The following is a 26669-nucleotide window of genomic DNA, read 5'->3' as shown; positions in this document are numbered from 1 at the left end:
CAATATATGAAGAAGAAAAAAATGAAATAAGTATGGAATAACATACATATTACATATTTTCTAAATGGGACAAGAAGTTTTAAAAGTGATATCGTCAATGTCGCGATTAAAGTAATATTGTAACTGTGGCGATATAACTTTTCTTCCAACTATATACTGCACCATCTCAATATCAGCTAGATAATGAAATATAATATTTACTTGGTGTAGCGGTCTGTACAGCAAGCAATATCTCTCAGTGATCTCGCTAGAAAGCAAAACGAATATTTACTTGGTGTAGCGGTCTGTACAGCAAGCAATATTTCTCAGTGATCTGTCTAGAAAAAAACCCGAATATTTGCTTGGTGTTGCGTTCTTTACAGCAAGCAATATCTCTCAGTGATCTGTCTAGAAAAAAAAACCGAATATTTACTTGGTGTAGCGGTTTATACAGCAAGCAATAATTTTCAGTGATCTCTCTAAAAAACAAAACGAATATTTACTTGGTGTAGCGGTTTGTACAGTAAGCAATATCTTAGTGATCTCTCTAGAACGCAAATCGAATATTTACTTGGTGTAGCGGTCTGTACAGCAAGCAATATCTCAGAGATCTATCTGGAAAACAATACCTAAAAAGTATCAGTACTCACGAAAATATGTCCACAATTTAAATCGGTTGCTAACTTTTAAACTTGCCTGACAATTATTTGCAAAGTATTCATATTCTTATATAAAACTATTATTCACTCGCAATATCTATTATAGTGTCTACACTTTGCTCCAAATAATCTTTGAGGAATATAATGTTGTGATTTATTCAAGGAACAAGGAGTAAGGCTTCAGTATAACAAAATGATATATTGGAAAATATGAAAGAATAGGAAACAATGTAAAGAATAGTCACGTTAATTATGAAATTTCCTATCTATACAAACTGCATTTTCTTAACGTCCACAACTGTTACAAATGTATAAAGCCTCGAGCAATCAAATTGCCAAATCCTTTGAATCGCATGAATTCGCACGACCGCATGTACTGTGTCGGAATCCATATTGTATTGTGTCGAGCACAGTATTTACCAGCTTATGCTGATTGATGGAAACGTATTTCATGGAAGAAAATAAGAGCCTTTATAATCCCAAGCACCGGACCATCAAGGGGGTATAGAATCGATCTTAATTGCTGGTATTGGAAGCCCTTGATTAACCACGTGATACACAGGTTGTTTGTAAGGCAATTCTAAGCTACCGTCTCGTGATTCATCATTCCACATGGTCATAGATGGAATGGACTCTGAGGAACCATATAACTGCCACATATTTTCAATATCGCCCACGCCTAGATCAATAAATAAGTCCACAAAATTATCATCTGGTTCAATGATTGATAACTTTCTAGATCCCCGTCGATCAAGTATATATGGAGGAGGTAATAAACTGGTACCATCCACCGAAGTGGTATCCGTATCTCTCCTAACATTTCCGTCTTCATCAATTATTAAAGACGCAATATTTCTGTTTTCAGCTGTGACTCGTTGAATTTTCTTGTAACAGCTATTGAATTTATCTTTTTCATTTGTGTCTCTTTTCTCTTTCTCCTTGTCAATTTGCTCACCTTTGTCAGCACTGGAAGATTTGTCTTTGGCTATCTCCTGCTCTTTTTCAGCCTTGTCTTTCACAGTCCCCTTTTCCTTGTTTCTGTCCTTTTCAACCTCCTTATCCTCCTCCTCCTTTGCTTTTTGTTCAGCTTCCCTTGCAGCCTCTTCAACTGGATCATACTGTTCCACTACAAAATCATATACTGGCCAGTATTGCTTGAATTCAGCCACAATTTCGTCAATTTGTCCTTTGAAGCTAAGAGTCTGTAAATTAAGTCTGACAGATTTTGATGACAGAACGTTTTTCAGTAACATCGGCACGAAACCACCAGCTAATGTTGCCAGGGTCTGGTTGGTAGATGAGATTTGATGTGTACTTCCAAACGCCATCACTACCAGCATTACGAAAAACAGGAAAACGACTATTATGGAGAATTTACCAGTTGCTCGAAGAAGATTTATGTAAACCGGTCCGGGTGCTCCATGAACTCGGATCTCGCAAAATTTTTTGAACAGTTTAAGGGGTATTCTTGGTGTATCGTACGAGTCAAGGAACAAAAGCAAGTGACCAATCTTCCATCGAGGTTCCTTTTTCTCCATACTTAGTGTTGTTGGAATTTCATCCACGGCCTCAATTGGCTTGACCTGGAAGGCAGCATTCTCCTGCATACTGGAAGGAAGACTTGCAATCTTTTTCAGATCTTCTACTTTCTCCGTTATCTCCTCGATGATTGTTTTATTGAATATCAGATAGTTCTCATAAACGTTGTCGTAGCAATTATGCATGTACACGAGAACCAGGAGTGCCATGGTAACATATCTCAGCGTGCTGCCCGCGTTGACAATGATTCCCATCATGGTAAAGGCCATAACTTCCACACAAAGACCCGTTGCTTCTGTAAAGATAAGGACCGTGGCAAACATTACCGTCAAACAGAATAGTCCAACTGTAATTTGCAGGAGCAACCTAGAAAATGCACCGAACTGGCCATGTCCACTACAGCATGGAGAATATCGGTCATCAAAGTCAAATGAACTTTGGCCACGTCGATGGACATTCTGATCCATGGATGTCAATTTCTTATGAATCTTTTGAATCGTTTCTGGTCGTTTACTAGACTGGTTTGAGCTGCCGGATTCAATATTTTGTCCAAGCTTTCTCCTCGAATGATACATTAGTCTATAGGAAAGGTATATTGTCGGAATGCAGTAGATTGCAATGATCACAGCACATATGGGCATTGCAAAGATAGCATATAATGGACCAAAGACCAAGGCGAGCAGACCACATTTTCTAAACGGCCACAGTGAAATTCTGAGTATCACTTGCAGGACGCTTGCTTTGCTTACGCTGTCCATATCACTAAGCGCAGCCATCGCGACAGATTTCAACTTTTCCCTCAGACAGGGGCCAGAAAAGCCAATCAGCAATCCCGATAGAAAATAGAAAGCGTACGTAACGAGAAATATTGGATGGGTTGGAGTAAAATATTGAACAATGTTCTCCCTATACATATCAAACTTCTCCCGCAAGCCTAGCTGTGCTATCACGCTTCTTCTGTTGGACAGTTCTTCCATCTCAAATTTGTAGTAGATAACGATTCTTATGTAGAACGGCAGTGGGATTACTAGAAGCATTAGGACCTTGATGAGCCATTTGACGCACATATGCCACGTGCATTTGTGTCTACAATGGGGCTGGACTGATGCGTATATGCTGCGGTCACAGCATTCAGTAAATGGGTCAAGCGCCTTTATTTTACATCGCACCATATTATCATACAGTGTACGAATAAGACCCGTTGGGGGATCGTCTTCAGGTATAATTCGCTTTCCCTTAACTTTTATTCTTAGCTCTGGTACTTTGACGTGCACTATTTGCTCTTTAGGCAGGTTTTCGATACATTCGCGGAATTTTTTCCAGTCACATATCTCCTCTAACGTCATTCTGTTCTTGTACCTCACTGATGTTTGCGTACTTTCGCTGATGAACATCTTCATTTTTAAGTCTTTTTTCAATTTCACTACATATTCCGACGCAACATATGCCGCCGTATAAAGTTGAGCTGGCAGTAAAAGGGGGCCAAAAAGAAACATTGTAACCTTCACAAGGGTAATACAGACGTACAAGACAGTGATCCAAAAATTCTCTACTTGTTCTGAACAGAGCCATTTCCCATCCGAATCTTTAGAACAGCACATGTTACCAAAATCTGCATAATCACCGTGGTTTTCAATGACTGCATTGCACACATAGATATTTTCACGTTTTGTATCCGAGTTCGTTTCTGTCTTCTCTGGGCTGATAGTCCTAAACGAATCAAAAGATTTTTCACGCAATATAGCCACCCTTTCTTGAGAAGTCAGATTCCCAAAACATCCAAAAGGTTTGTCAGTTAAATAGACATCTAAAGTTTGTATGCCGATTGTGAGAATGGTCATTGACAAGATGTCAAAGTTAAATGATAGCGTAAGGAGAGTTTTCCCATGCCCGCTGCTTGTTCTATACCACTTCCATGGCTTGTAGTATTGTGAAACATCGGTGTACAGGGGATCCTCGCTGTAATTGGACATATGAATATGAAAAATGTGCATAACCGCCTGGCTGGACATTTGGTGAAAGAACGTGTCATTCAGAAGTAACACTTCACACATGGAACTTATGTCCTTATTGGATTGCGGCTGAATGGAATGGATCGAAGCATCAGCAACCGACAAAATAATGCCAAGGACAAATGGTGTCAGGGAAAATACGTCATTGTAGACTTTATCCATGGTTATTCCTTTCGTCTGCTTAATTACCTGGAATGATGAACATAATAATTATTCTGCATTTAATGTACTTTTCAAAACATGCTGATGGAGTTCGTATTTGGATTTGCATTAAATTGAAATATTTGACATAATGGACTAAAACGTCCATCCGCAAAATACGCTTTATTTATTAGTTTATATAATTGTTTGATTTGATATATTTTATGTATAAAATGAATAATGAAGAAAAATAAGTCAGTGTGCAAATGGTCTTAAGATTTTGTATTCCGAAAAGCAAATGACTCGATGTGTTGTTTTCATCTTTGTGTAGTATGCAAGTGGACTATTTATATTCTGTGTTTCAATGTCGCATGGAAATTAAATATATGTCTTTGTTCACGCAGTTACGTTTTCAGTATACACAAAACTGTACCTGTTGCAGATTATTGAAACCCCATACATTTATTATAATTTTTAATTTCCTCTAATGTGTTTAAGTTAACTCGTATTGATAGTAACAACCTACATTATTTGATTTCAACTACAAATTATATTCACTCATAGAAAAAAACGTAAACTACAATAGACGAGATATTTTCTTCCTGGTTTGAAGACTGCATTCTTGTAACGGAAATAATCACACTATTCTATTACATAAAGTTAGAAAAGGCGTCCCTATTTAGCAATCTTAGGTGTGATTAACTTATGTGTTTTGTTTTGGCTTGAGTGCGCATGAAAAACGTGGTTAATATGGCTTAAAATTTAAACAGGACATGTAATTCTTAGGGCATTTCCAGTAAATGTTCACACTTTATACTCTGAAGGCTAATTGACACATGTTCTATATTTGAAAAAAGATTTCAAGTAAATGCTCATACTTTGTACTCAGAAGAGGTATTGACACTTGGCCTAGAATTGAACAAGAATTTCAAGTAAATGCTTATACTTTGTACTTAGACGGCTAATTGACACCTGGCCTAGAATTGAAAAAGGGTTTCAAGTAAATGCTCACACTTTGTACTCAGAATCATACTTGACACCTGGCCAAGAAAAGAAAACGCATTTCAGTTAAATGCTCACATTTTGTATTCAGAATCCTAATTGACACATGTACTAGATGTGAAAAAGGATTTCAAGTAAATTCTTACACCTTGTGAACAGAAGGCTAATTGGCACCTGGCCTAGAATTGAAAAAGAAGTTCAAGTAAATGCTCACACATTGTATTCAGAAGACCAATTGACACAAGGCATAGAACTGAGAATAGATTTCAATTAAAAGCTCATAATTCGTACTCAGATGGCTAATTGACACTTGTCCTATACTTGAAAGAAGATTTAAAGTAAATGCTCACACTATGCACTCAGAAGGCTAATTGACAATTGGCATAGAACTTTTAAAAAGGATTTCAAGTAAATGCTCACAATTAGTACCCAGAAGGATAATTGACACATGTCCTAAAATAAAAATAAAAACATTTCAAGTAAATGCTCACACTTTGTACCCAGAATCCTAACTGACACATGTTCTAGACTTGCAAAAGTATTTATATTAAATGCTCACACTTTGTACACAGAAGGTTCATTGACATCTGGCCTGGAATTGAAACAGGATTTAAAGTAAATGCTCACACTTTGTACTCACAACCCTAATTGACACTTATCCTAAAATCGAAACAGGGTTTCAAGTAAATGCTCACACTTTATACTCATAAGGCTAATTGACACTTGGCCTAGAACTGAAGAAAAAAAAATGATTTCAACTAACTGCTCACACTTTGCACTCAGAGGCTAATTGACACTATACCTATAAATGAAAAAGGATTTAAAGTAAATGCTCACACTTTTTACTCAGAAGGCTATTTTACATCTGGCATATAATGGAGAAATGGATTGAAATAAATGCTCACACCTTGCACTCAGAAGGCTAATTGACACTTGTCCTACAATTGAAAAAGGGTTTCAAGTAAGTGCTCACCATTTGTACTCAGAAGGCTAATTGACACTTGGCCTAGAATTGAAAAAGGGTTTCAAGTAAGTGCTCACGATTTGTACTCTGAAGGCTAACTGACGCTTGGCCTAGAATTGAAAAAGGGTTTCAAGTAAGCGTTCACAATTTATATTCAGAAGGCTGATTGATAACTGGCCTAGAATTGAACAAGCATTTCTAGTAAATGCTGATACTTTGTGCTCAGAAGACAATCGTCAGAAATCAGAGTTTCACCAAACCTCTCAAGAGATGTAGGACTACTTTTGGAAAACAACTTAATCAATTCTCATTCACACCACGTGTAAAAACAAATAATGAAATAATGAACTATTACAGACTCATCGCGCAAAGTATAAGGAAGTCAAAACTTGTGTTTGGCACTAAAATTATTATATATTTCTTCTTTTTAGTTAAATTTATAGGAATCATTCCCACGTGTTGTCTCACATTATATAAATACCTACACCACACTTCATCTTATAGCCCGCCTATTGGTTATACATTATTTGCTTAGGTCCCTCCAGTTTGTCATATACTATCAGCTTATAGCAGTACAATTAGTCTTACATCACCTGCCTATATCCCTATAATTAATTATCTATTATCAGCTTATAGTACTGCAATTAGTCATACACTATTAGTTTCTAACCCTCAAATTAGTCGTACACTATTAACTTATAGCCCTCCAATTAGTCACATAGTATAGGCTTATAGCCCTCAATTAGCCATACACTGTCAGCTTCTAGCCCTCCAATTAAACATACGTCGTCAAGTTATAGCCCTCCAATTAGTCATATATTATTGTCGTATAAACCGTCAACTGGACATACACTATCAGTTTATATCCCTCCAGTGAAACATCGTCGTCATCTTACAGCCCTCCAATTAGTCATACACTATCAGCTTATAGCCCTCCAATTAGTCAGACACTATCAGCTTATAGCCCTCCAATTAGTCAGACACTATCAGCTTATAGCCCTCCAATTAGTCAGACACTATCAGCTTATAGCCCTCCAATTAGTCATACACTATCAGCTTATAGCCCTCCAATTGGCTATACAGTTTTAGATAAGGAGTCGTTAATGACATTTGACATGTCGGGAAGGTATACAGTATTTAATCATTTAATCTTACATTTAATAAAGTAGAAGAAAAAAATGTATATGAATACATCTATTTCATTTTATTAATACCTGTTGCATTCAAGGAAGATAAATCATGTAATGTTGTGAACAAAAATGCAAAGAAAATAGGGGTGTTAAAGAAGAAACGTTATTTGAACAATTATCTAAAGTTGTCTTAATTGTTAAAAGAATTCATGTCCATCTTTATGGTTCCCGTAACGGTACACACATTTGATTAATTTAATTAATTTAAATTAAGTTAACTCCCTTAATAACAACGAGGATACAAATTATTATATATCTATAATGTTTCTAAGAGAGCAGTACAATTATATTATTGCACGGTTATAGTAGGACAGTGTCTTATCTGTTCTTTTTTTATGAGGCGCATACAGCAGAAATAAAAGGAAAAGATAACTCCGCTCATTTACCATGTGGTTCCGCTCATTTGAAGTCTACGACAAGTTACTCGACAAACATGACAAATTTAAAACGGTGACTGTGTTGACAAGCTGTTCAGCGATTAAACTTGTTGCGAAAAAATAAATAATTGGTAGGTTAGTATTAAGCAACATGTAATGTAAGTCCAAGAACTGACTTGATCTAGATCGTGCGGGTGTAATAACGTACATGATACAATTTTGAGGTCTTTATTTTTTATGACGAAATGTAAACTCAGTTGTTTTCAATTCAGGGATTAATTCATATGCAAACGAAATATAAACAAGTCAATGTACTTTTATGCTAATCACAAGTAACACAATTTTTGTTCCTGGGTAGTAAATATTTTTCTTGATTGCTTATGCCTCAAAAGTAAAGAAAAAGGCTATTATTCTCCACAAACTTTGCCTTTATGACCAGGGGTGTGATATTTTGAAATTTACATATTTCCAATGAGAAAACGGGCGAATTTGTGTCTTTTCGTTCACATAAAGTCCGAAAAAAGAAACAAAAAACAACAACATATAAATCAAAATTAGCATCTAGTTATTCTAAAGCAATACAAGAATGACCACTACAGATTTAGAAGTGAGTAGTTTTTCAAGAATTACCATTATACTATAAATCACTTTCACAAGTCAGTCCCCAAATGTGGTCTCCCATCACATTCTCGTTATACTGTTCTTGGTAGCAGCGTTCAAAGTCCAGTATATCCTGGTGGAAGTGCTCGCCTTGCTCCTCCGAGTATGCTCTCATGTTCTCCTTGAATTTATCAAGATGAGCATCAAGGATAAGGACTTTAAGGGACATTCTGCAGCCCATTGTGCCGTACTTGTTCACCAGAGTCTCAATCAGCTCCACATATTTGTCGGCCATGTGATTGCCCAGGAAGCCCTGAACCACTGCGACAAAGCTGTTCCAAGCCGCTTTCTCCTTACTATTGAGCTTCTTGATGAATTCATTGCACTCCAAGATCTTCTTTATCTGTGGTCCGACGAAGACACTGGCTTTGACCTTTGCTTCAGACAGCTTTGGGAAGAAGTCTTGAAGGTACTTGAAGGCTGCCGACTTCTTATCTAGAGCTATGACAAATTGTTTCGTATGGCCCAGTTTGATGTGTAGTGGTGGCATAAGCACCTTCCAGGGGTCCACGAGTGGCTTCCACTTGACGTTGTTCCTCATCATAGAGAACTCGGTCCCCTGTGGCCATTCCTGCCCGTGGTAGTGCGCCTTTGTGTCCATGCTGTCCCAAAGGCAAAGATATCAGGGAAACTTGGTAAAACCGCCTTGGAGAACCACCAGGAATGCAACCATTTTGAAGTCTCCGCTTACCTCTCAACCGTACGCATCATACTTCAAGGCGTGCAGCAAGGTCTTAATGATGTTGTAATCCTCTTTCAGGTGCACCGAGTGAGCCAGGGGAAGACACGGGTACTTGTTTTCATTTTGGAGCAGCACGGCTTTGAGGCTTCTGGATGAGCTGTCAGTGAAGAGGCGCCACTCATTCCGGTTACAGGTGATTCCAATTGCCTCAGAAAGACTGGTCACTTTGTGACAGAAGCAGAGCCCATCTTGACGGGTGAAGAAGATGGAAAGAGCTTGGTGACGTGTAGTCTGATCTGCGACTTGCGCACTTTCATCCAACAGGTTCCACTGCTTGAACCTAGACATCAAAAGCTCGGCATTGGAATTGGTGAGACCAAGATCTCTGATCAAAACGTTGAGTTCTTTTTAGTTGGGGTAGTATGGGTTTCTCTCCTCAGTCCCTCCTCTAAAATTGCCATCTGGATCTACAACGTCTTTCTCGCTCTCTGACTTGCTACTCTCTTCTAAAGACGGGTGATTTCTCTCCGGAGGAGTGGGTAAGGGGAGCTCATAGCAGTGTGGCAGCGGGGCGATGGATGAAGGAAGGTCCGGATACGTGATAGTAGGTGCATGCTTGCCAGTCCGACGTTTGGAAGGGTCCACCATGCAGAAGTAGCATTTGCTTGAGTGGTCAGTGGGTTCCCGCCAAATTCTTGGGATAGCGAACTTCATGGATCTTTATTGCCCTCTGTACCATTCTACAAAAATACATTTATTTCATGGCTAATGTGTAAGAGAGTCTCACAACATGTTTCACATATGATATATTGTTTCAATATTACTGACAATTACAAAACATTTTAAAATTAATTTTTGTTTACAATGTTACAAATTTTAATAAATTTTCTAACATAAAATTCCGAGCAAAAATTGTCCATCTTACGTTCCAGAGTTTTTTTTGCAGTGCTCGCAGGTGAAATGAGGTGCCCAGGGTTTGTTTTGATCCCCGACAGGCATGCCAAAATATGCATTGAAGGCCTCATACATCTTAGCAGATGCTGCCACGGAGTACTTTTTGCTCTTGTCTTGATAAATTGGCCTCAGACATAACAAAATGCAGATATGTATCCACTTAGGCAGGAACTGGTGTGCTTAAGGCCCTTGTATTTATACTACTATTTCTATTACTGGAAAGTTCTAGAAAGTTCTAGAAGTTACTCCAAGTTTACTCAGCAGTGAATCTATCTGGAATGTTCTGAAAAATGTGTCCATTTCAGAATATCACTTTCCTGGTCATTATGGGGAATAATAGCCATTTTCTATACTTTGGAGGCATAATCAATTAAGAAATAACACTTACTACCCAAGAACAACAACACAAAAATTTGTTACACTGTAATTAACTGCTTGTTAATGACCTCTCAAATTAACGAGTAAACGAGAACGCATAAACAATTGAGGACAATAACCCAAAACAGCGCTCCTTGCCCACAACAAGAAGGGATTAGCCCTACAATCGACTGCAGCAGATTATGATTCCTACCTAGCTCATGTTCCAAGTCTGTAGCTATAATCAATCTGATGATTTTAATTACTGTCGCAAGTACCGTATATACTCGCCTATAAATCAAGACCAGCTGCAAACTACACATACGATCTGCCTGCACATAGACCCTGATCTGCAGGTGCATTATGCTACGACTTATCAGGCTTTTTATTGTTTGCAGTTTGCCTCGTCTTATAAGCGCGTCAAGACTACTCTCAAATACTCAGTCAAGAGACAATATCACGGTTTGACAATGATTATTACGGTCTTGCAAAAGAGTTTCGTACTGAAAAGCTCACGAACGTTTCATGGTAGGACTTGCAGGTCTGTTTTAGCTTAGAGGGATAACATTCCTTCATCCTCTTGAAAACAAGACTTATCCAAAGAAAGATCTAGAACGCAAGGTACATGTGCTAAAAAAGCCAAACCTTTTTGTACTTTATATTTATTTTAAACGGAGATGACTCTGAAATAGAAGACATTTTTGTGTAAATCGACATTCGTCAGAACACAAGCGATTCCCATCTGTACAGATAATATTGAGTCCACTTCAAACGAACTTACATTAGCAGAATGCAAAGCCTACCAGCACAACATATCCACAATGGTTAATGAATTAAATATCGAAATAAATGAAACTTGTAAACATTATTAATTTGAGGGATGAGTAAATTATAAATTCGAAAGAAAACACAAGACTCATTTGTGATGTTGAGGCTAAATTCACAGCTTTTGAAGTGCTGAAAGTGTGCATCTAGCATAATTCATATTATTGGTAACATTGACAAAGCCAGCTGAACAACACAACCGGATGCCATTAAAGCCAGTGTTTCGAAGTTGACAAAGTGTTACAAAGCTGAACTAAAATGAAAACACATTCATCACATAGGGAAAAAGCAAGTGCTCAACCGATTCGCCCAATTGTAATCGACAGCTCCCGGATGCCAGAAACCACTTTGCCAGTAAGCTTTCATACTTTGATAATCTAACAAAAAGGTACATGTCGCCGTTACACCACCATTAGACACCTCGCCTAGCAAATGTACCAGACGGATGTAGAGACTCGAACTTAGCATGCCTAACTGAGAGGATTATTACATCTACAAAACAGTACGCACAAGAAATCAGACAACTAGAGACCAATCAAAATTCACTGATAATTATGAAATTAAATGAAAACATGCTTAGCAACACAGTCGTATACCGATAGGAATGTCAAAGCCAGTCACGTAACATACAGTCAAAGCTATAAACAGCACAAATCCTCCATGACGATCAATAGTAAACCATTGATTATAGGAGAATCGATTCTCGACAAGACAAAGCCCAGACCTCGATATAAATTGATGGCACTGGTGAATTCTTCATAAAAGTGTCACGCAGAGAAACGTCGAGGCATTACCTCGTAAATATCAATAGTCGAACGTCATGGTCAGGGACAATATCATATTTGGAAAAAGAAGGCAACATTAGACGGTGATTCGAATTCGCCATTACCGGAAGGGACGAAGGTTTTATGATGAGGGTAAATATTCCCTCGGAAGAAGCAAAAATCATAGAAAGCGAAAACATTGTTCGTCATAATCATATAATATGCCGGAATTAGCACTATAAGCTAACTGTATGTAAAATATAACAAATAGAAAATACATAGCGGAAATTGTCAACTCAATGATAATGAATATTTCAGCGAGAATAATTCAAGGTTAAACTTAAAAGATTGTAAAAGAAGCACAATTATGAATACAATATGATGTATGTAATGACCATGAGCAAGACTGCGACCATGACGATTATGATGACCATGACCAAGACTGCGACCATGATGATTATGATGACCATGACCAAGAATGCGACCATGATGATTAAGATGACCATGACCAAGTCTGCGACCATGATGAATATGATGACCATGACCAAGACTGCAACCATGATGATTATGATGACCATGACCAAGTCTGCGACCATGATGATTATGATGACCATGATCAAGACTGCGACCATGATGATTATGATAACCATGACCAAGACTGCGACCATGATGATTATGATGACCATGACCAAGACTGCGACCATGATGATTATGATGACCATGATCAAGACTGCAACCATGATGATTATGATGACCATGATCAAGACTGCAACCATGATGATTATGATAACCATGACCAAGACTGCGACCATGATGATTATGATGACCATGACCAAGACTGCGACCATGATGATTATGACAACCATGACCAAGACTGCGACCATGATGATTATGATGACCATGATCGAGACTGCAACCATGATGATTATGATGACCATGATCAAGACTGCGACCATGATGATTATGATAACCATGACCAAGACTGCGACCATGATGATTATGATAACCATGACCAAGACTGCGACCATGATGATTATGATGACCATGACCAAGACTGCGACCATGATGATTATGATGACCATGACCAAGACTGCGACCATGATGATTATGATGACCATGATCAAGACTGCAACCATGATGATTATGATGACCAATACCAAGACTGCGACCATGATGATTATGATGACCATGACCAAGACTGCGACCATGATGATTATGATGACCATGACCAAGACTGCAACCATGATGATTATGATGACCATGACCAAGTCTGCGACCATGATGATTAAGATGACCATGACCAATACTGCGCCCATATTATAAAACATCTAATTATAAGTAGGAAACTAGGTATTTAGAAATTTGTGACATATTGACATGTCCTGCAAAGATTCAGTAATGTTTATACTTCTATAAAACCCTCTTTTTGTGTCAAATTTCAAAGTCAGCAAGAGGGTTACATCCAATGGTAACGTTCTGATAACAGTTTCCAATAATATTATGCAAGTTTGTAAACATCGCATGTATTTTTGCCTGTATGCAATAATCCATGCATTTATTTACTATCGAAGCACTGTGTGACAAAGATAAATATTTTGGACACATACATAACTTTTTGACCCTCGTCTTGGCGTGTTCTTTCAAAACATAACAGATGAAGAATTAACTCAGCTTCTTTGGGTAGGTAATTTCCATTTGTCGGCTTAGACGAGCCCGAAATACTAAGAGATTTTGTGACGTCTGATCCACTGTTCTCTGCATTTGTACTGTATAGATTCGTTTCATAGTAACACGATTGATTTTGAAAATATCAAGGTTTTGGAAGACATGCTGATGTTAGAAATCTTCATAGTCGTCTGCTCTTGTGCAATAATCACATACATCTATAAAATATGTGTCGATCTTAATTCTAAGGTACACTGGTGCATCAGATTACATTTGTGAGTTTACATTTGAAACCCCCAACCCCTTTTCTGCCTTGTTCTCGTGATTGTTTAGAATTTATTGTCTTTTATATATCAAATTGTTCTTCAGTCTTAATTTACTTATTATCGACTGATTAATGAACTGAGTGCATTACGTCTTTTTTATAAATCTATTTATTGTAAAAGTGGTCTAACAATTTTATCGATGTGATATTGTGCGCATTGCAATACTGACTTAGGTACTTTAAAATATATATAGCATTATGAAGAAATATTAAGTTAAAAACGCTAGATTCAGCCCGGATTGGCTGCCAGGATGTACCCCAGTGTAAAGCAATACACCCCCATTGAAAACACTATATTCAGGTTAGATTGGGTGCTAGGTTGTGCCCCAATGTAAAGCAATACACCCCATTGAAAACACTATCTTCAGGTTAGACTGGGTGCCAGGTTGTACCCCAGTGTAAAGCAATAGACTCACATCGAATCAGCACTCAACGTTTTGGTCAGTTGTTTCACAAAAACCAAGAAACTTATGAGTAAAACCAACTCTAGCTGAAAAGATGAATATGCATGTTTTACGATTTGCGAATAAATTTCTCTCCAAAATTTAGATTGGACATACCAACATAGTTTTATTTATATTTTGGCATTCAGCTAATCATTGGGACGACCGATAGCTCTGTTCCCCTCAAGCATTTCTATATATTTTGGATGAGGTTTGGAGAACTGAATAAATGTCACACACTTAACATGGCCTTTATTTCTACTGTCTGAATTAACAAGGCTCCAGACACACCTTTTCACCATTGTCACAAATTAAATGTGGTCTATTAACGCGAATCAGCCAAACGAATCCACCTCTACTAACTTGTTATTTCTAAGCAATTGTGGGAGGACAACGACAGATAGCGAATGGGCGTGTGTAGCTAATGGTTAAACGTGTTAGCGTGAATGGCATTTTGCGTGTGGCCAGTACTTAAGAGTGTACAGTTGTTGCCCCTCGTATATATTTATATACTTATATATATAAGTACAGAACCGTCCCTGGCATCTCTTACATGGACCACATCACAAATGAAGAAATGCGTAACACCATCAGGCGCGAAGTACGCCAATATGAGGACCTCCTCACCACCGTCTAAAAGAGAAAGCAGAAATGGTATGGCCATGTCACAAGAACCAACAGTCTATCCACAACAGTCATGCAGGGCAGCGTCCAGGGTGGCAGAAGGAGAGGTAGACAGAGAAAAAAGTGGACTGACAACACCACAGAATGGACCAGGAAATGTTTTGCGGAGACACAGGCATTGGCACATGATCGAGACAAGTGGAGGGAACTGGTCAGATGTTCAGCAGCACAGTGCCTCGACGACCACACTAGGTCATGAGACTGATGATGATGATGATGATGATGATGATATATTTACAATTACTTACGTAGCATAAATGCTTAGTTCAAACAGGAAATGAGCACTGCACGTGCCATACTTTACAGTTATCATTTAAATTGTCGTGAAGATAAACTTTTACGAGATAGTGCGGATTCTTAGAGGAAATGTTTAACTTCACGTGAAGAACGTAACAAGAAATGAGACAATCCCTATGTTGGGGTTGTGCCGAGAAACTGATTAATTAAACATATTTTATTTTCAGTTACTTGCAGGTCATCAAGAGCAGTAAAAATTGTGTTAAATAAACCTCGACTCAACTTTTAAAGTGGATAAAGTGGTTTTGACGCGTCCAGAATGACAAATGATTTTGAAAATAAAAGGAAACTTTATCTCTAACATAGTGGAGGATCTTTGCATGTTATTTACTCCAACTATCCATTCGTCCTTGATGTTCACTATAATTACTATCTCATTTAATGTTCGCCCATCCCTGATGTTCATTATTATCTCATTTAATATTCGCCAATATAAATGATGATAAACTTTCTCGATTACAGGCAGATCGTCGATAGTAACCTATGGCTATGTTAAACTTACAAAAAAAATGGCTATGTCACGACTAACAACATCCTAGACGTGAAACATGGATAAATACGTCTAAATTGCAGAAGAAAAAGGCTGTTACGTGAAATCAGAAAGATCAACGACTTAATGGAGTGATACAAATAATCGAAGGTAAAATCAGTTGAGGCAGTTGCCCGATAAAAATAATCGTATCAGGTTCTGGACTGGTATTCTCAAAACTTTTCGAGCACAGAACTCAGGCTCAGGTTCAAGTCTAGAAACTTGGACAGTCTATACCCTTTCTTAAAAAAAGACAGGAACATAATATTCAAACGTTTCTTAATTTATGTCCCTTTCTCTTTCTTTAGGTTGCTGAATTTGGATGACGTAGGAATACCTATGCATCATACCTGGTTGTGGGTAATTAACCTAAAGTTCGTGTTTCTAACGCTAAACGTTTAGAGAATACGGGACCTAGAGTGTGATTTGAAAGTGTGTTTTGTAGTCTAACCCAGCCATTCAGGTTGGAATAGTGTTAAATGAGTCTGAAGCACTTAAGCGTTGTTCTAACTTAGATAACGTCATAACTGTTACCCCAAAATGATAAATTTGCAACCACGTGTCTCTGATTCAGCAATGCTACGGATAGTGTTTTTCTTGCTGTAAAGTAACTGTGTTGAAAAACTTGTGTTGGCTCAAATCATTTTAAAATAAAACAGTTTTCTTTGTACAAATCTTTATAAAGAAATAACACCAAACTTTACTGACACACACACACACACACGCACGCACACATACACACACGCACACACACACAGAGAATTTCGTCCAGATAGCTTTGAATTGAAAACAGTACAAACAGAGAATTCTTTATTTCCGTCTTACCAGATCTAAATAGAATTGCAGTTTGTACCGCATTTTATTATATTCTTACCAGTACTGGACTCAAATTATTCAGAAGAAACAACAAAAATGAGATATTTTACATTCTTTTTTTCCCCTTTCTCTTACAGATTATATCCTTTAAAAGTTTAGCATGTCTTCTGTATATGGCTCAATATCATGGAAAGGCGCCAGTCGGATTCCGGAATACAGTCAAGCAAAACTGAGAAGTTTCCACAAAATACAGCATTCTATTGTTTCAAAGGCCTCAACAGTCTCATTTAATCATAACAATATACAGCATTCTATTGTTTCAAAGGCCTCAACATTCTCATTTAATCATAACAATATACAGCATTCTATTGTTTCAAAGGCCTCAACATTCTCATTTAATCATATATTGGATGCCATAACCAATAAGTAAAATAGTTTAATCATATTTTATTTACTAAATTTGTAACTGGAGATTACAAAAGGTACATGGTACACGATAGTCCGTAGAAGATTAGAACAAAGCAATGGCTTATAATGTCCTTCTTTTACAACAAAAAATATACAAGTTTTAATTTTAAAAAATAATCTTTTCATAGTCAAAGTGAAGGTACTTTTGGTTGAACATTAGCATGTAGCCAAGGCATATAAGCAAGAGGATGAACAACAAGGGAGTAGGTGAAAGACAAGGATAAAAAAGAAAGGCGTTCAAATGAATAATTGTCAATTAAATTGTGTCAAACATTATGAGAAAATTTGAAACAAATAGAGGATAAAAGAAAGGAAATAAATAAATAAATAAATAAATAAATAAATAAATAAATAGATAAAAAGGAACGATACGCACGATTAAAAGTGAACAGTGCTTCCTTCTAGAGCACGCATAAGCGGAGGCAATAGATAATCTTGTGGGAAAATAGGGGAAATTGGTGTTTGCAGCTGTTCATAACCCTTGTAAGTGCATGGTTAATAGTAAAATGTGCGCTCAAGTAAATTTTTGTGACTTTTCAATAAATTTATAAACAGCACGGAACATTAGCTTCATACGGAAGCGTTATATCATCATACAAGAAAGTATTTCAAGTTAAGATACCATAATGAATTAGTAATTGAAACAGTCCGATGCATTGTTTAGTTGACAACGCAAGATAAGAAGTAGTGTTGTGTTTACTATCTACAGTCCGATGCATTGTTTAGTTGACAACGCAAGATAAGAAGTAGTGTTGTGTTTACTATCTACAGTCCGATGCATTGTTTAGTTGACAACGCAAGATAAGAAGTAGTGTGGTGTTTACAGACAACATAAGATAGGTAAACTTAATATTATCGCAACAATAAATTAACACGAGTAACTTATTGTTGAGTAACAATTAAGTATTACAAAAAAAGTTAACTTATCAATATTCATATATGCTTTGAGGTAACCCATCATGTGGGAAAATTAGTTGACTCCACCGTAGTGCATTTCTTCACACACACACACACACACACACACACACACACACACTGCTTCCTATTATCCCAATAATAAGGCCAAAGACAAGATACATTTAAAAACATTTAATCCAGTCGAAATTACTTCCAGTTTTAACAGTAATAGTTTTCTTTTTAAATAATGAAATGGGGCTTTGTCATACCGTACTTCCATTGAGTGCACATTAACATGATCGTTTCCAAAAGTACTACAAAATATGCACTTAATCTACTGCATAAGAAGTGTGTATTAGATTTTCTCCAAAACCATGAAGAAAGAAACGTAGGGAAAAGATTACAATGGCCAGTTAAAACAAAAAATGTGGTTGCTGAACACAGTTACAAGTCGACTTCAAGCCAGACCGTGACAGCAAAAAATATCTCAAGCTAAGCTTTGTTCAACAGTCACATGGTATAATCAGGTTTAAATTTCGGAAGGATGTTTATTTTTTTTTTTATTGTTTACTAACATTATGCATGTGACAAATGCTAGAAATTAGTAGCAATGACGTTTTATTTGTTTCTTTTTTGTTTTGTTTTAAAACTGCATGTTTAAAACATTATTAGCTATATCGAACACGGGATACCAGCCCGATCCGGCTGGCTCAGTACACCCCTGGGAAAAGCATTTATCTCCAGTTTCATTGGCAAGGAATATCCAATAATGTGCTAAAAGTGACGTTGAAAGCAACAAGAACAACACTACAAATTAATTAAAAAAATTAATAATTCTTATTCCAACAATAGCATATGCCTGGCATTACGACCTTTTTAATTGATAGAGCAAAACTGACCCCGCATTATCTGCCGTACTATTTAAGTGAAGTTGCATGAATAAAACGTTATTTACCTCTGTTGGATGAGATATGTATAATTCTTAATCATCGGTATTTCAGCTTTAAACCAGTTCCGATAAATCTACGATATCGGTATCTCTGTTTTCAACCAGTTCCGATAAATTCTACCATATTTGTTTCAGTACTTAATGAAATGCAAATGTCATGACCACTAGGAAAGAAGTACGATTCTTTATGTTTACTAGCCGACTCTCTCTCTCTCTCTCTCCCTCCCCGTCAGCAGAAATAAACATATTTAATCTCCTCATTTTGCAATGTTTTAAGTTCAAAGGTTTTATCATGCTATCTAAAAAGAAGATATATAATTTACTAAACAATTTCTAAAGCTTCGTCCACCCAAGTGAGAAATTTTAGCAGCGTTGACACCATGAATAGTGCACCACTCAACAAAGGAATTCATCTGAACCCTGTATCTGAAACTATTATATAAATCACGGTTGAGCCATATATCCTGTTATGTTTCCTCTTCCGGTTCTACAGATTCTGTGAGACGTTGAGATACAAGTTACAATTTCATACATTTTTGTGAACATTGCATTCAAAATTAAAAATATGCAAAGAATACTTAAGATAAAGCTAGTTTTCCTTCTTTTCTTATTTTCTTGTGAGAGCACTTTTATAGTGCAGAGACGAGAAGCTGCATTTACCGATTTCCAGTATTTGATGACATTGTTCGTGTATGAAGAAGTGTGACTAATTTAATCAGTACGTATGCATTCTCACGATACCCGCTTTAAAAATTAAACAGGTTAAGAAATGTTTTGGACAAAGAAGACGAAATAAATTCGCATGACTGAACTCAGGTTGTGTGTGTGTGTGTGTGTGTGTGTGTGTGTGTGTGTTTGTTTGTTTGTTTGTTTTGCCACGAAATTAGGGGACACAATTGTAAAATGAACATCTTTCATTTCCAACGGAATACACATCAGTATTCTCAGTCAAGAAAGAGAACCCTGAAACGTCTGGAAAGGCCTTATAATCGATCATATCAGCCAACATTATCAAACAATATTAACACCACGTACAGATTAAAAATGGGCATATTTTCATTTTTATTTTCTTAACACACGGTTTCCAAGGCAACGAGTACGTGAACATAAACCTTATGTCAGAAATTAAATCAAACCACCTCATACTTGTAATATACATCATTGGAGGAACATTGTAGAGAGGACATCAAAATGGTCCTTTTTCAATATATTCCGTTACCCTTGAAAATTGCGAATTGCGGAAAGCATGCAATCGTTATTACACTGTGGATAAGACCGGAGAGTAGTAATTCTTGCGAATGTATCTGTTTTGCTACCAAAGCCCACATAGATAAAACTTAACCAGGGTAGCATGAGGTTCTTAAATTGTCACTTTGTAAATTTCTTAAATTAATGATATCACGTGACATTCAAAGCTATTATTTTTGAATATTAAAAGAAATTGATATATTTCTGGTTTAGATGTATCGGGTTTGAGTTGTTCTAGAAATGTATGTGTGGCATGTAAGCCTAAGTTAATTTACAGTATCTGAAGAGTGAAACACCAATGGTTGGCTGGGAAGCAGATCCAGTCACCAGTGGTTGGCTGGGAAGCAGATCCAGTCACCAATGGTTGGCTAGGAAGCAGATCCAGTCACCAATGATTGGCTGGGAATCAGATCCAGTCACCAATGGTTGGCTGGGAAGCAGATCCAGTCACCAATGGTTGGCTGGGAAGCAGATCCAGTTACCAATAGCAGTAGACATGGTTGGTTCAAGGCAAGTTAAAAATCTCACAAACGACCTGCATAGCAACCAATTCAGATGCATTAAACTGTGTAGTACACAATATTTTCCAACATAATTTTTAAAAAGTTATAAAAATATAGAAGTTTTCAATATATAAATGCTAAGATTTTTCTCAGTGACTTTGTTTGCATTGAAGCTTTGCACTTAAGTTACTATTATGATTTTCGGGTAGCCATTTCTAATATTTCATGTAGTTATCGTCATCTAATAGTTAATTATCTTGCCTTTAACTAATACGATAATAATAATAATAATAATAATAATAATGTAAAATATTTCTTACAAATAAAACAAACTGTACAAATGGTCCGCAACACCCACCAGAGAATGATTATGCGCCTTTATGTTCTTAACCTTGAATATCAATACAGGGCCATAGTGATGCACCTGATTTATGAAAATACGCGGTTACCATGTTCTTGTACAAGGGAGAGAATCCAGAAGCATTAGGCTTGCATAATTGTACTTATGATATTTATATTGTATGCACACACCGAATTTCAAGTGACTTGGGTATTTTCAGAATATTAAACGTGTTGCACAATATTTTAATATTATATAAAAATTTATGTTAGCATTTTAAAGTTTTTTCAGGTTTATTGCTACCGACTTCCGTCTTTGATTATCTTTTTCTGACCAATTTCAGTCCGTATCAAAATTGATGGGAAATATGTATGTATGTATGTATGTATGTATGTATGTATGTATGTATGTATGTATGTATGTATGTATGTATGCATGTATGTATGTATGTGTATGCATGCATGCGTTCATGAATGCATGTCTGTCTGTCTGTCTGTATGCATGTGGTTTAACGGCACGTTAGCACAATCATGGTAATATATTGCCTTTTTCAAGTTTCGTTCTAAAATATAACGGGAGAAATTGCGAAGAAAGGTTAGAAAGAATAACCGGTAAATAAAACCCAACCTGTATATATGTATGTAGTCCATTGAGATAAAAGGCGATTATTTTAAAACAGTTTTAAAAATATGAAGTTGTAATTCCAAATCCTTCAGGATGACAAAGTTCCTAATTAAATGGAAATATTTTTATAACATAAAAGGTACAAGAGCTGTAAAAGGTATATGAAAATGTAAAAGGTAACAAATGCCAAAGTTCTGTAAAAAAAAGTATATAAACCTAATATGTATCAGATGCCTAAGTTGTGCAGAAGAGTATAAAACAGGTATTAAATATTATACTAACATATTCACATATATACACTTATCTTGAAGCCACGTTGAAAATGTCATCCAACTTTTACTATGATTCAGCCATTTAACACATTGAATTCAAGAAAGTTGTCTAGTCGTCAAGCTACAACGCTTTCAAGAAATGAATCTGACTGCAGTTTCTTTGACTCTAATCTTTTTTATACACGTATTTGTGTCTTAGCTAACTTGTTCTGACAGCTAAATGCACTTGTTTCTTTGGTAACATGTTCTGCCAGCTAGTTATTTATTAAGCTTACTTCATTTACACATTAAGAAATCTCAACTTTAATTTTATACCTGACCTAAAAACTGAATATGGTACTATTCTTCACCTCTTTCAGGTTAAGAGTTAGGTTTTTAAAATGATATATCTTTAACTTTTTAAAATTCTCTATCTTGTTTAACTTTTTTAAAATTATATACCATGTTTTAAAGGCAAAATTAAAAGTTACAGAGGAGACATCTCAGGAATTTTGTTGATGGACGTGACTGGGATTAGGTGAGTTGATTAGTTAATGGAGACTTCACGACACATGAACATAATATTTTAATTGGTAACTAGTCTGAAACTTACCCTACATTTTTTGTCAACTAAGAAAGCACTGAAATGCACTCGTTCTTTGGACAAGTGTAAATGTTAATCACCGGTAATAAAATTAATGCAGGTGATATGTTGTATTTCCTTAAAAGTTTGAATGCTTGGGATATATGGTATTTCCTTACAGGATTGAATGCAGGTGATATGTGGTATTTCCTTACAGGTTTGAATGCAGGTGATATGTGGTATTCCCTTACAGGATTGAATCAGGTGATATGTTGTATTTCCTTAAAAGTTTGAATGCTTGGGATATATGGTATTTCCTTACAGGATTGAATGGTGATATGTGGTATTTCCTTACAGGTTTGAATGCAGGTGATATGTGGTATTCCCTTACAGGATTGAATCAGGTGATATGTGGTATTTCCTTAAAAGTTTGAATGCTTGTGATATATGGTATTTCCTTACAGGATTGAATGCAGGTGATATGTAGTATTTCCTTGCAGGTGTGAATGAAGGTGATATGTGATATTTCCTTACATGATTGAATGCTTGTGATATGTGGTATTTCCTTGCAGGTGTGAAGACAAATGGCTTTACAGCACAAATGCACAAAAGCAACGACACGTCATTCCACTTCTACCTGTTAATACATGTCGCTGTCTCATTTTGCACTATGTCCATTTTTGTCCTCCAGAAATTTGACAACCTATCCCTGTGTGTCTGTCTGTCTGTTTCTCTCTATCTGTAATAAGACCCTTCCACAGTACCACAGTCACTATGTATTGATGGTAATTCTTCAATAAATACTTATTTCTTGGCTTCTTCTTCCAATTTAATACCACTCACTTTCTCAATGCCCAACACAACTAATTTCATGATGTGTCTTTCAATGCCATCATTGAAAAGTCAATCGCTTTGAATCTTTTGGAGACATTGCGCATTGAGAAATGAGACATTGTTTCTCATCCGGAAGTGAAATCTCTGACCCATTGCACGTTGCTTTGTTTACAGTCCAGCCTCTCACAAAATGCTAGATAACCTATAGGAAGAACTTCACCCTGAATTCATCTTTGAAGGTACTTTAGATTAGCATACGATTTATTAGAATTTGGGATACAGTGGAAGGTTCAATACTGAGAAACAAATGTCGAGACTGTATAGGAAAAGTAACTGTGAAGTGAGTACCAGTGCACGGAGATTATTTTGACAATAATCACACCAGTTTACTTGATTAGTGGATGAATGGTTGAAACCCGCCCACTTGCGCAGCGAAAATATATTATACTATGTCAATGCCATAAGGTTAGTAGGTACATAGTTAACACAATGAACAGATCAATTAACCATCAAAGAAAATGCTGACTCATGAAAAATTTCTACGTTCTTTGCTGTCATGATAGGTGACTGGCGGTAATTTTCACAGATTAGTGACTGCTGGGTTTTACTCATCCGCAGGCAAAATCATTAGCCGCGGGATAGCAGGTCAGCGTGAAGTTTGAGTCATATATCTTCAAGCTTTGATTATCGTTACAAATTTAGCTATCGGATTATTGTTACAAAGTTAGCTATCGACAGATTTGTTTAATTCCCACTCGGATTTATTAGTTCTTGTACAAAAGGTGAGTCATCTTTAAGTCAACCTACAAGCGTGTCTTTGCGCTTCTGAACCTGGCATATATTTACCGATATTTACCGATATATGTACAATGAATACCAACCTTTGGAGGGGGTAACTGCTACCTGTAGAACAATTATTCATCGTGAAATAATATATATATATATATATATATATATATATATATATATATATATATATATATATATATATATATATATATATATATATATATATATATTCTTGAAGTCAATCAAAATATATTCAATGAGGTAAAATCCTTATATAAAATGCAAATCTAGGTACCGGCAAAAAACCTGTGTTACGGTCTTCCTATTTATATATACTTCGCAATATTTTACTAATCTCCAAATAATTTAATTTTAAGCAACATGTAGTCGGGAACACTTCTAAAAGTGTACGTTCGCGAAAAAAATGTAGGAATTCCACCGCTTATATTGGCTAACCAGTGTTGTAGAATCCTATCTGAAAATAGCTAAAGTATGTGATTATCTACTTAGTTTCCACATCGACATTTACTTTCGTTCTTCTATGATTTTATATTTTCTATCGATCAAACTTCGTAACGAAACTCTTGAAATGAGACATTTTAATCATTATCCTCAATCCTGCTTAAAATGCTTTGCGATATCTCAAAAGATAAAAAAAAAATACTGAGCGAAAACTGACGATGTATGGATTAGGTCGAGTTGCTATGAGCTATAGTTGAATTCCTACCTGCACCGTTGTTGATGTCCCTTTAATCGTGTTGAACACTCGCCTTACCTAAATGCCCAACCCTTCTTCTACAATAAATTAGCTCGCTGATAGCGAACTGGAGTAATGCTAGCCTTACAAAAATATTTTAAAGGTTGGGTCATGTACCGTCACAACTTTGAATGGGACTATCGAGCATAGCACGAACTCAGTGAAAGGGCGTCAGCAAGTGGCATTCAGGTAACTGAATGAATGTTTTGTTAGAGAAAGTCTGTAATGTCTTTCAATTTATATTTGTGTACGATTATATTACCATGGACCAGTGGTTAGCGTGCGGGATCCGTATGTCGAAAGTCGCGGTTTCGAATTCTGCACAGGTCTGATAGCCTTTGTGTGTCGATGTACCATTAAAATGCCAACAAGTAAACTTGGAACACTGACTTATGCATCCATGTATCTATCCACATACTCACTCTCTGATATTATCTAATACAATTTTTGTTTGTGCTCAGAGGGAGCCGAGTACAGGACATCGCATATTTTTTGGCGAGAACCTATTTAGCTGATAAACGTTGATAAACTGTTTCTCTAAGCATGATTTTGTAAATCGTACAACACATGCTTTACGAAACTTGATTTGTATTTATAATAGCGAGAAATTTAAATTCGTGATTTAGATTACCCCACACTTAACATATAACTGAATTTAATGCTTAAACAAACGTGCCTTATTATATATTATGATTTGTCATGAGCTGACAATCCAGATGAATTTTATTGAAAAGATAAAATCAGAAATCTCTTGAAAGGTACAAAACAAATGATTATTTCTTTGATTTTGAAAAGTGAGATAACATTTTAGACAAATGAACATCAATCAAATAGGATCAGACGATGGGATAGGCTACACAAAATGCTCATTGACTAATTACTTCTTAATTACACTAATATGATTAATGAAAGAGTATATGATACAACTGGACACCCGTAGGGCGTGGAAATAATATATCAAACAGTCTTTTCTTAACATTAAACTTCAAAGAAAGAAATATTTCATGCGTTAGAAGAAAAATAATCTTAAAAAATGAAGACTATGAAAAATAATGAAAAGGCTAAACATATCTTTAATGCTAAAATTATATGAGTTGTTACTGTATTTATCATCAATTATCATTTATGGGGAACAGGAGCAATTTATGTCTTTTTAAAAAATAAAGCTCAAAGAGAGAGAGAGAGAGAGAGAGAGAGAGAGAGAGAAAGATAGATAGATAGAGAGAGAGAGAGAGAGATTACTCACCAGGTAACGAATTAATATATTCGCCTCATTCAGGTAGACACTAAATCTTAATGCATCATTCTGGAAAGCACTATATCTAAATGCATCACTCTTAGGTAGTTTTTAGAATAAGCTTGCTTGAAGTCGATTTCCGTACTACCGGTATTCGCATAGAGTCGCGAATGAAATGTGATTACAAGGAGCCGTAAATAAACATCTACCTTGTCAGTTCTCCAGGCAAGGTTGATCTACTTTTACATCTTAAGACTTATGAGAACGTATTATTGACTACAGTCAATACTGTCGGTTATTAAGTGTGATTTGGAAGTCAGCGACG

The 26669-nt window shown here is 36.3% G+C and overlaps 1 protein-coding gene across 1 annotated transcript; it reads right to left on the bottom strand.

Moving 5' to 3' along the window:
• Positions 1-778: 778 nt before the first annotated feature.
• On the bottom strand, positions 779-26669 carry LOC149796858 (uncharacterized). The gene is made up of 2 exons (XM_089961502.1): positions 26354-26669; positions 779-4378 (listed from the first exon to the last, which is right to left on the bottom strand). The coding sequence occupies exon 2, from the start codon at positions 4349-4351 to the stop codon at positions 1133-1135; it is 3219 nt and encodes a 1072-aa protein (XP_089817628.1). The 5' UTR covers positions 4352-4378; positions 26354-26669; the 3' UTR covers positions 779-1132.

This window comes from Sinohyriopsis cumingii, chromosome 6 (assembly GCF_028554795.1).
Source record: "Sinohyriopsis cumingii isolate HCF-2022 chromosome 6, ASM2855479v2, whole genome shotgun sequence".
Lineage (NCBI taxonomy): Eukaryota > Metazoa > Mollusca > Bivalvia > Unionida > Unionidae > Sinohyriopsis > Sinohyriopsis cumingii.
Note: the sequence above shows the minus strand (reverse complement) of the source record. Positions and strands in the feature narration are given on the sequence as shown.